This window comes from Siphateles boraxobius, unplaced genomic scaffold (assembly GCF_051911475.1).
Source record: "Siphateles boraxobius isolate OS27281-9 unplaced genomic scaffold, OSU_SipBor_1 143, whole genome shotgun sequence".
Taxonomy (NCBI): domain Eukaryota; kingdom Metazoa; phylum Chordata; class Actinopteri; order Cypriniformes; family Leuciscidae; genus Siphateles; species Siphateles boraxobius.
The window spans coordinates 492645-505328 of NW_027508748.1; the positions used below are offsets into that span (position 1 = coordinate 492645).

At 36.0% G+C, this 12684-nt stretch overlaps 1 protein-coding gene across 1 annotated transcript; it reads right to left on the bottom strand.

Annotated features, from left to right (window-relative positions):
* Nucleotides 1–181: 181 nt before the first annotated feature.
* On the bottom strand, nt 182–11105 carry LOC143738302 (delta(14)-sterol reductase TM7SF2). Its single transcript, XM_077230372.1, has 11 exons — nt 10839–11105; nt 10670–10760; nt 9994–10175; nt 9859–9913; nt 8602–8799; nt 5726–5829; nt 5120–5239; nt 3347–3515; nt 2619–2699; nt 1134–1256; nt 182–400 (listed from the first exon to the last, which is right to left on the bottom strand). The coding sequence occupies exons 1-11, from the start codon at nt 10875–10877 to the stop codon at nt 240–242; spliced, it is 1323 nt and encodes a 440-aa protein (XP_077086487.1). The 5' UTR covers nt 10878–11105; the 3' UTR covers nt 182–239.
* Between the last annotated feature and the right edge of the window lie 1579 nt (nt 11106–12684).

Below are 12684 nucleotides of genomic sequence, written 5' to 3' on the forward strand. Positions count from 1 at the left end.
ATTTCTGAAAAGTAGACACCAAATTTTATTACTTTTTGCACCTTTTTTATACAGCAAATTGACCCTGCAGGCCTAATATTTTCACTTTTTTTGGAAATCAAACATCACAAGACATGGTCTGGATTTACTTATTCAAATCACTGGATTTACACAGCTAAGAATAACAACACAACAAAAGAACCATGCTTTGATAAAAGTTTATGTACAGAAAAAGTATCCACATTAGAGATATCAGATCCTCAGTACACATAAGGCACCAGTTTGTACGGCACTCGGCGGCAGTACTCTCTCCAGGCGTCGCCGTGTTTCTCCAGACACGAGGCCTCGATCTCATTTGCCCGTTGCCTCAGTAAGTGGAAGCACTGCAGCGCTGGCAAGTACGGCAGAATGCTAGTGAACCCTGAATTACAGACAAACAGCAGTTGAGAGAAAACTCAGGGTTTCTGCGGTAAATTTAAGACTTATTTAAGACCTTTTTAAGACCAAGTGACGGAAATTTAAGAATTAAGGGAACTCAATACATCAATATGTTCTCTAAATGTAAATGTTTATGGAAAAACAGTTCAGAGTTTGAAAATGCGTCTTCCAACAGATAATTGTTACTTTTTAATTCATTTAACACACAAAAAAAGAAGAAGCTTGAATTGTTTTGCTCAAAACCACTACAATATGGAAATATATTTTCCTGTACAAATTTTGATCAAACTGCAAAAAAGATTCTAAAGATTGCTAAATCAAAATACATTTACTTCAGATGTCTTTTTTTCTGTGAAATGTATCACAATTAAGTTCATGACTTATGCAAGAACAAATATCTACCAATGGGCTCAGAAAAATCAGCTTAATTTAGAAGTTTTGACATATTTGTTCACTTAATTTTATTAAATTTTTTCAAGACTTTATTTTACATCTGCATCTCATGTAAATTTATCTTGATTTAAACTTGTTTAGATATTTGTTTTGGAAATCATTACAAAAATACAGAGAAAGTATTCAGTTTTTGCAAAGCATGCAACATTTAATGCAATGAGTTTTAAACTTTCTGCTCTAATTTAAGACCATTTTAAGGCCTTAATATGTAAGACTTTTTAAGGCTTGCAGAAACCCTGAAACTGATATGAAAGAGTTCGTACCGCAGGGGAGACACCAGGCAAACATCATCATAATGTCTCCGAGATAATTAGGGTGTCGGACCCACCCGAACCATCCAGAAACCAGGAGACGTCTTCCCGACGGGCTTCGGATTGTGTGCAGACCTTTAAACGAGACGTTGAGATCATGCATTTACTTTTATGCATGCGAGAATTTGAGTGAATGTCAAATAAAATCTCAATCTTATGCTTTCTTGACATGCAATATAGTAAAAATGGAAACGTGGAGAAAACAAACCCCATTCACACGGATCGCTGAAAACCTCTTTAAACGCTGTATTCTGCTGCCAGGCCAGTAGGTGGCGATGTGACCGTACAAACAAACACTACGCGCACATAGACTGAACACGTAATATGCAAGCGCATGCAATTAAAAACAAGCATTTTGAAACCCGTTTTCAAAAGTTTGGATTTTCAGGCCCTCAAAACGCCGTTATGTAAATGAACGGAACCAACAAAAAAGGTTTACAATCTTACGTTTACTGAGTTCATCCTGAACACAGCTACAATTATAATGGGGGGTGTAGACTTATGCAGTTCGGTTATTTCAAGTTGTTTTTTCTCTGTAATGCATCGCTTTGGTTTTCAGCGGCATTGCATAGGTTGGCATTTTTACTTTATGACGTGCAAAAGTTTTGATTTAATTTTTTACGTCACAAAAACCAGCTGTACCCCTCTGGTACTGTTCATGTGACGTCCAAAATATTTACAAAAATGTTTTTATTTCACTAAATGATTTTATTATGGTTTGATTTTAATTTTTTATTTTAAGTTTTGTATTTTTAGGGGATTTTGTGGTACTAAGTTATATTTATGCAGTAGTTATAACCAATTTATTAACTTTTTGAGCATAGACCTGAAAATGAAATTTACAACTTATACTGTTATAAATCTTTAATGCTTTGAAACAACAGACTTAAGTTTGATCTCTTTTTAAAGAAAAATAGTACTTGGAAAATAGTTATAAAATTTAACATTTATTGTTATGAAAAATGCACAAAAATACAAATGTACAAATACAAAACTTTCAATTTTCATTTGAAATATATATTTTCCAAAACATTATACATTAACATTATATTTTACTCTAAAATTGTGAGAAAATCAAAGCCATAAATCTAAACAAGCTGTTGTTTAGGTGCAGTGCCAAACGCTTCCACTAGAGGAAATTCGTCTCACATTCATTTCCAATGGGCAAACAATACAAGTGTGACTATTTTCCAGGACCGTTTAACCTTTTCAAATCATGTCCATGATTTTGTGTGTGTGTGTGTGTGTGTGTGTGTTCACACAGCAAGTGCCAAAACATTTACCAAGTTTCTTACCATTCTGATGAAGTATAAAAAAAAAAAAGTAAATTTTTTCAGTCTAACATGACAGAAGAGCACCAGAAGGCTGGGGTGTACAGACATGTATATATCCATTGTCAAAGCAAGCAGAATGAGAATATGAAGATGTTACACATACAAGCGTAGGCCGGGTCATTTGGATTTCTGCGGAAACCGTCTTTCTGCTCGTTGGACAGGTAATAAATCAGGAAGCCGATACCTGTCAGTACATTTCAGTATTAAGTCTACAAGAATAAAATACTGTTCATAATGTTGCATTCTCATGTTTCTCTCCCAAGGCCGCGTGTCCACCAAAGCGTTTTTCGCCGGATGAAAACCACAGCGTTTTTTGTTGTTGTTTTTTCTAGACGCTTTGCTATGATACAGAATATCCGCGGAAGTGTTCCTTGTATCTAATTTCACAGATGGTTTGTTTCTGTGTTATTTCTATATAAAAATGTCAATACAATAAAATATTTTGTTCTGTTATGATGCTTGTTGTCGTCATCTGTTGACGCTGAACAAACAGAATGTGACGATTGGCTGGTGTGATATTAGCCCCGCCCCTCCTCCACTGTGATTGGACGGCTGGGTAAACAGTGACAGTGATGAGCGCTGCGTTTTATCCAAAGTTGTACATTCTTCAACTCTCGGCGACCGGTAAAAAACGCAGAACACTCAGCGCGAAAAAGACGTTCAGCACCTCGTTACTCTTATGGCGTTTTAAAAACGCGGCGCTCCCATTGAAAACAAATGGAAAAATACCCTAGCCGCGTGAAAAAAAAACGCTTTGGTGGTCACAGGGCCTATAATCGAGAGATCTGATGCCTGATTGATGAAGATTATAATAATAATAATTCTTCTCACCGAAGAGCAGGCAGATGAACATGGCAAACAGGAAGTGGATGTGATTGGGTCTTTGAAGCAGGAAGTAAACAGGAAGACTGGAGAAGAACGGGATCCAGATGAACTCGCCCAAAATCATAATGAACCCGATCGGCTCCTCTGTGAACTCTTTGGTCGTCAGCACAGACTCCTAACCAACCATCAGAACAATCACACAATACAGCAGAATAACTAACAATAACAAATTACATAAAATATGAAAGAAATTGGGATATTGCATACAAGAAACCCTGGATGCAGACCATTTTTTATCCAATATCTACTAAAAAACGTACACGCTCAGTTGAGATAGATCATGGTTTCATCCGATAAAAACACATGCACATAAACTACGATTGAAACACATTTACTGAACGAATCCCTCAAAACCTCATGTGACTTTGGCTCAGCGTCAGCTGTGATTGGATAACTGGAGTAAGTGGACCAATGGCGTCGCATCATCTCTAATGTTGGTTCGGTGTTTCTGAAAGTCAAAGTCTGATAAGAGTGATTGGGTTTAATTCCCTCCAGGAGCGTCTCACACACACGAGTGTGTTCCCGAACACCAGCATCCGAACGCAAGAGAACATGACAGCGTTTATTGTGTTTCGTCTGACGCTCTGAGACACACTCGATGGAGGGAAAAGAGAAAGATTGCAGAAACTTACAGTTTATTACTGATATTCTGCACCAGGAAGTGATGATTTTGTTCTCTTGTGTCTTCTGTATAAAATTCACTACCAGTCAAAATGTTTGGATCGGTAAGATTTTTAATGTTTTTAAAATGAGTCTCTTCTGCTCACCAAGGCTGCATTTATTTGATTAAAAAAACAATAATATTGTTAAATATTATGACAATTTAAAATAACTGTTTTCTATTTTAATGTATTTTAAAATGTAATTTATTCCTGTGATCAAAGCTGAATTTTCAGCATCATTACTCCAGTCTTCAGTGTCACATGATCCTTCAGAAATCACTATAATATGATGATTTAACACTAAAAAAACATTCATTATTATTATCAATGTTGAAAACTATTTTTTTTCAGGATTTTTTGATGAATAGAAACTTCAAAAGAACAGCATTTATTTTAAATAGAATCTTTTGTAACATTAGAAATGTCTTTACTGTCACTTTTGATCAATTAAATTCATCCTTGCTGAATAAAAGTATTGATTTCTTCAATTTCTTTTCCCCAAAAAATAAAATAAAAATTCTTACTGACCCCAAACTTTTGAACGGTAGTGTTTAATGTTACAAAAGCTTCTTCAAAAGAACTTTCTATTCATCAAATAAAAATCTAAATAACTGTTTTCAACACTGATAATAATCATAAATATTTCTCAAGCATTAAATCGTATTATAGTGATTTCTGAAGGATCATGTGACACTGAAGACTGGAGTAATGATGCTGAAAATTCAGCTTTGATCACAGGAATAAATTACACTTTACTATATATTCACATAAAAAACGGGATGAAATTTAAATTGGAATAATATTTAACAATATCACTGTTTTTTGTGTATATTAGATGTAAGATACTTTTTTTTTTAAAAACATTACAAATCTTACAGATCCAAAAGTTTTGACTGGTAGTGTATATCAATGGATGTTCGGTCAGTTTCTCGGTAATTCGAACGGTAAACAAACATTCCATTTTCTCATTCTTCAAACATCATGAGAATGTTACTTTTGAATTTTTAGAATGATGATCACATAATAAGCCAATAAGAAATCAGTGTGGCCTGCTGACCTCATCGATGAGGAAGTCCAGTATGTAAATGAGATGAAAGACGATGACTAGCAGCAGAGAGAGAGACAGCGAGGTCTTCATCTCTATAGCGGTCAGGAGATAATTCAGATCCATCATGGCCTGCAGGACAAACACACACATCAAGTCAGCTTCGTTTAGACAGAGCTTTTAACTATATATATATCGCTTCAAAGCAGCGTTACAGTGATAATAGGAGATTAAAGTAACAGAGATTGTTTTAGCTTTACAGCAGATCTAGAATAAAGTTATTGTCCAGATAAAGTTAGTTTTGATTGATTCACTTACGTTGCAAAGATCATTAGTTATTAACTTAGTGGCCGCTAACACGACACCGTTTTAACTGGTTTCATGTGTTTTGGCCATTCGTTTGCACGAAAACAGTGTTTGCTGCTCGATAACACAAACTCTACAATAGGTTCCAAGGTGCAAGTTTCCGAAACTTCAAAAACGTGAATCTGTGAAAACGCTGACGGCGTGCACATGCGTGTGACTTCAACAAATTACTTGTCTGGCTGCATAATACAGAATCTTTAGCCGTTTCCTTGTATTTCACTGCGTTCAGGAAACTCATGAACACAAACTCACCCAGCCGATGAATCCAATCCGGACCATGACGAAGTGTTTGACGTCGATGATGCCCAGACGAGGATCCATATTCTGACCCAGAACAAACTTCAGTAGGGAATCCGCTATAACACACACACACACACACACACACACACACACACACACACACACACACACACACACACACACACACACACACACACACACACACACACACACACACACACACACACGCTATAATTTATTATTATATTTGAATATTAAAAATACACACATGCTGATTAAAAGAGAAACCATCCTACACTGCTTATTAAACTGAACATAAAGTCAGTTAATAATAAAATAATCAAGATATTTCACTACAGCTTCTTCCCTTCATATGTTATTCATAATGATTGACAGCATTTCAGACTCATAACCAGTGTTGGGGAAAGTTACTTTTAAAAGTAATGCATTACAATATTGCGTTACTCCCCAAAAAAGTAACTAAGTACGTTACATTACTTTTGCGTTACTTTTTCTCACCTGCATGGGCTTGTTTGTTTGTTTTTTAATAACAGCTAAAACAATCTATTTTTGCCAATTGTTAAGGCCCTTTCACATCAAAAGTTAAATGAATAAGCCTAAGGCTGAAGCAAATGCATATTTACTACTGTACAGTAGAGGGCGCCGCTCAAACAAACCTTTCAGCTGCTGCTGTTCTTGATTAAATAACAATAGGATACAGGAGAAGGAAGTTCAACACTCTTATTTCTAAACCTAATCCAAAGTCATTTTTGCTTATTAGTATGGTCGAATTAGATCATTGTAGGTCAGCAGCAAAGACATTGGTTAATAAAGTGAGATTAAATACATAAAGTATATTTGTGTAATTTAACATAGTTAATTATAAAACTTTTGCACAAAATTCTGAGATTGCATTTGACTGTTTTTATTCATTTTGAGGAATACTGACTGTTTTTGTGAGATGAGTAAATGCATGTTCAATGCAAATGCACACAAAACCTCACTTTATGTCTCTCAACATGGGGACAGGAGAGCTGTCAGTCAATAAATGTGAAAAAGTAACTAGAGTTACTTATTTGAAAAAGTTACTCAGATATTTTGTTGTAAATTGAAAAAGTAATGCGTTACTTAACTAGTTACTTGAAAAAGTAATCTGATTACGTAACTCAAGTTACTTGTAATAAGTTACCACTGCTCATAACTGAATATGAATGATGAAAGTATGAGCCGTCAATGTATCCGTCCAACGTTTCATGTAAAATTAAGCTAAATTAACATCATATTCTTTAACCTCTGAACACCCTTGTGAGCGTTGTGTGTAACTCATTACAATTAACTTGGGTTACATAATCAGATTACTTTTACAAGTAACTGGAAAGTAACGCATTACTTTTCAATTTGCAACAAAATATCAGTTACTTTCCCAAATAAATAACGCAGTTACTTTTTTTGACAGCTCTCTTGTCCCTATGTTGAGAGGAATAAAGTGAGGAGGTGATGTGTGTGTGTGTGTGTGCTTTGTGTGCGCTGTGTAACCATGATGGTTATTTTAGTTCTAGACTAAATGTGAACATGCATTTACTCATCTCACTTGCATGAAAACATTCAGTATTCCTCAAAATGTATAACAACAGTAAAATGCAATCTCAGAATTGTATACAAAACCTTTATAATTAACTATATTAAATTACACAAATATACTTTAATCTCACTTTATTAACCAATGTCTTTGCTGCTGACCTTTAAGATCTAATTCAACCATACTAATAAGCAAAAATTACTTTAGATTAGATTAAGAAATAAGAGTGTTGAACTTCCTTCTCCTGTTTCCTATTGTTCTTTAATCCAGAATATCAGCAGCTGAAAGGTTTGTTTGAGCAGCAAACTCTACTGTACAGGAGTAAATATGCATTTCCTTCAGCCTGAGGCTTATTATATCACTTTTGGAGTGAAAGGGCCTTAACATGTCAAACAAGTAAGCCCAGGTGAGAAAAGTAACACAAAAGTAATGTAACATTACTTACCATAAAAAGGAACTAAGTAACGCAATTAGTTACTTTTTTGGGGAGTAAAGCAATATTATAACGCATTACTTTTAATAAAAAGTAACTAAGTAACGCAATTAGTTACTTTTTTGGGGAGTAAAGCAATATTATAACGCATTACTTTTAATAAAAGTAACTAAGTAACGCAATTAGCTACTTTTTTGGGGAGTAAAGCAATATTATAACGCATTACTTTTAATAAAAAGTAACTAAGTAACGTAATTAGTTACTTTTTTGGGGAGTAAAGCAATATTATAACGCATTACTTTTAATAAAAAGTAACTAAGTAACGTAATTAGTTACTTTTTTGGGGAGTAAAGCAATATTATAACGCATTACTTTTAATAAAAAGTAACTAAGTAACGTAATTAGTTACTTTTTTGGGGAGTAAAGCAATATTATAACGCATTACTTTTAATAAAAAGTAACTAAGTAACGCAATTAGCTACTTTTTTGGGGAGTAAAGGAATATTATAACGCATTACTTTCAATAAAAAGTAATTAAGTAACGTAATTAGTTACTTTTTTGGGGAGTAAAGCAATATTATAACGCATTACTTTTAATAAAAAGTAACTAAGTAACGCAATTAGCTACTTTTTTGGGGAGTAAAGCAATATTATAACGCATTACTTTTAATAAAAAGTAACTAAGTAACGCAATTAGTTACTTTTTTGGGGAGTAAAGCAATATTATAACGCATTACTTTTAATAAAAAGTAACTAAGTAACGTAATTAGTTACTTTGTTGGGGAGTAACAATATCTTAACGCATTACTTTTAAAAGTAACTTTCCCCAACACTGCTTGTGAGTAGAAGTACACTGGCGTTTAGTGTGTGTCGCACCTGTGTTGTGGTAGTGCACCTGTGCGGAGGCGTGTGTGTTGACGGGACGCAGGTACAGCGCCAGGCTGAGCAGAAGAGAGACGGCCATGCCAGCGCTGACCAGAGAGAAGATCCGGTCCGTCACGGCGCCGGCCCGCAGGACCCCACAGAACCACAGCGCCGATAACAGAGCCGCGCTCAGCAGGAACGCATACAGACCTGCAGCAGAACCCTAAACATGCTCAACTCATCCACAAACATACACTATATTGCCAAGTGTTTTGGGAGACGCCTGCCTTTACATGCACATGAACTTCAATGACATCGCATTCCTGATCCGTAGTGTTTAATATGGACCCTTTGCAGCAATAACAGCTTCTTCTCTTCTGGGAAGGGTTCTGGGAACCTTTCCACAAGGTTTAGGAGTGTGTTTACGGGAATTTTAGACCATTCTTCTAGAAGCGCATTTGTGAGGTCATGTTGAACGAGAAGGCCTGACTCACAGTTTCAGCTCTAATTCATCCCAACGCTGTTCTACCGGGTTGAGTTCAGGACTCTGTGCAGCCAGTCCAGTTCCTCCACATCAACCTCCTCATCCATGCCATGAAATTGTTCAAAATGTCTTGGTATGCTAAAGCATTACGAGTTCCTTTCACTGGAACTAAGCCCGACCCCTGAAAAACAACCCCACACCATAATCCCCCCTCCACCAAACTTTACACTTGGCACAATGCAGTCAGGCAAGTACCGTTCTCTTGGCAAACGCCAAACCCAGACCCGTCCATCGGATTGTCAGACAGAGAACACGTCTCCACTGCCATAGAGTCCAATGGTGGCGTGCTTTACCCCACTGCATCCCACGCTTTGCATTGCACTAGGTGATGTAAGGCTTGGATGCAGCAGCTCGGCCATGGAAACCCATTCCAGGAAGCTCTACGCATGTTCTTGAGCTATTCGTGGCTGAGTTGCTGTTGTACCCAATTGCTTCCACTTTGTTATAATACCACTAACAGTTGACCGTGGAATATTTAGAAGTGAGGAAATTTTACAAATGAACTTATTGCACAGGTGGCAACCAATCACGGTACCATGCTTGAGTTCACTGAGCTCCTGAGAGCGACTCATTCTTTCACAGATGTTTGTAGAAGCGTCTGCATGTCGATTTTATACACCTGTGGCCATGGAAGTGATTCGAACACCTGAATTCAATGATTTGGAGGGTGTACCAATACTTTTGGCAATATAGTGTATATATGAGGTGATATGTCAATCTCCTACCGTTGAGTTTGTATTTTAAACGCTTTCCATTACAGCCCATCTTGCCTTCTGTCACCTGCATAGAAGAGGATAAATGAAAATGAATGAATAATAGACAACTGGTTTCCGCAGGAAAGCTGTTGTTTCGGGTCCCACCTGTCCCACAGGTAGATGATAGAGCGCCCCCTGCAGGACGGTGAACAGCAGAACCACACACACAGATGTCCAGTCCCAGATGGACCCGCCAGAACCCAGCAAAACCCAGTCAGAGGAGGAGCGACAGCAGTCCAGCAGAGTTATGAGGGAAACACCCAACAACACACACACCAGAGACAGATCTGACACACACACACACACACACACTAGTCATTAAAAACAAAACTGATAACTAATTGGTCATTTGATATGTTTTTATATTATAAATCAGTGTAAAACATGTAACCATAACAGTTCATATAATGCTGTCTTAATAAATCTTTATAAATATATTTATAGAACATAAATGGGGCTATAATGCATTATAAGCATAGTCTTCATAGAAAGTGTTACCATAAAAACTATGGCACCTAATAATTTGTTAACAATCAAGTATTCATTACTTCAATGAGCTCATTATTTCTGCCATAAATTATTACATTGCTTAAATTAATACATTTTAGCTAACTGTGATTTTGCATATGTACATTTCTGAAATACATTAGACAGTTTCCTCTGATAAAAGATCACTGTAAATTGTAATGTGGACTCATTTTCTGTAAAATGGACCCACATGCTTTCATACGATGTGTATTGTGAAAAGCGCTATACAAAAAAATGAAAAATGTGAACTTACGGATGTTGTTCCATTTACTGTGGACCTGAACGACACCTTTGCCTTCATCACCATCATCGAGCTTCAGTGTGTGTGATCCGTTCCTATGCGTCTACAGGACAGTCCGAAGTGTGTGAATAAATACAGAGCGAATCTGGATTAAACACCGGATTTCATTTCACAAGCTCACCTGATGTTCCTGTGCATGAGTGTACTCGTCCGAAACCATCGTGCCAACTCAAATGTGATCTCTAACACTGCTGTTCACTAAAGACTGACGTTTTTATGCTTCAGCTGCACACACACACACACACACACACACACACACACACACACACACACACACACACACACACACACACACACACACACACACACTAATGACGCAACGAAACACGCAATAGCAGAGAACGTTCAACGGACGGTCGTGTTGAGTTGCTCTAACTTCCCTCACTCTGAAGGAAAGACCTGATGAAAACCTCAAACACTTCATTAAGCTGCCATGCAGATCCCCTGGAACTCTGGATAACGTCCTTCTGACAAAGTTACGAACGTTTAATATAACGTTTGTTCAAAGTTATCAAGCCTTTCAATGATGTTTAATGATGTTCAAAATTAACGTTCCCATGATGTTGGCAGAAAATGGAATATTCCCTTAACGGTCGGATTACGTTTTTGAAACATTTAAAACAACGTTTTGAACGTTCCCTATTGAAAAAAAGTATACTTTATTGTATTTGAAATATATTCCCTTATTCAATAGCAAATATACTAACAATATACTATAACAAAATACACTTTAGTATATTGTACTTTAGTATATTTTCTAAAAATATTATTTATTTTATTTGTATTTATTTGCACTTTACTTAAAAATAATTGTGCTAAAAATGATCATAACAATGCATTGAAAGTATACTTTCAAAATACATTATAGTATACAATAGTATATTGTAGAAATATAGCTTTAGCTAAGTAATGTTTTTTTTCTTAATGTGCATTTGTTATTGAAGACAAAGTGTGCAATTTGTAGTATTTGGAATAAGCCAAAATATTGTGTACTTTTTACTCAAATATAATACACTTATGGTTTATTGCTTGTGTTTTGAAGACACTCGTAATGAAGTTGTAATGTAGTCGCAACACAAATAAAGTAAACTTTAATATCACTAATCAAGCATGTAATAGTCCCTGCACAAATACATAGAGTACATTAAGTATACTTGAAGTTGTTCCAATTTAGCAGACACGAGTACACTAAATACACTTAAAGTTATGCTTTACTACAATTTAATTACAACTAAAATATACTTTGTACAAAATTAGTTGTTTCACAATAGCACACTTCAAGTTAACTCATCATTAACACGCTTGAAGTATACTGATAATTAGTCTGGCTGCAAGTATACCTAGCATATTTTCTTTCACCAGGGTTATCTGGCCTTTAATAAAACAAAGGGGAAAAGCAACGTTTTATTTCTGAAATATTTTAGTTGGACGTTCCATCTAACGTTTTTTTTTTACTTTACTAGTTTTAGAAAGTTCGGAGAATGTTGTTTTTAGAAAATGGAACGTTCCCTTAAAAAGGAACTGTAACGATGCGGCTGAAGCAGATGCAGAAGCAGGATCCACGTGCAGCAGTATTTTATTAAATAAACTTGAAACTAGACACGAACAGGACTCAGGAGGAACAGGACAGCCAGACACAGTGCTTAAATAGACAAAGATAAAGATGACAAAAGGGGCGTGGCTAATCTAAAACACCTGGGGAGACTAGTTAATGCATGACGGGGAACTACCAAACATAGAAAAAAACATGATACTATTTAAACATAATGTTTACGTTTTTTAACTTATATTCACCGCTCATGCTCTGGTGTGTGGCCTATACATGCACGTGGGCGTGTGTGTGGGGGAGGGGTGAGATTTTCGAATAATAATCGAATAATACCCTGCGATCTTCGAACATTATTTTTGCTTGAAAATTTCGTTTTGTACAAATTATATCTTTATTTTAATCAATGTTTCATCAACAA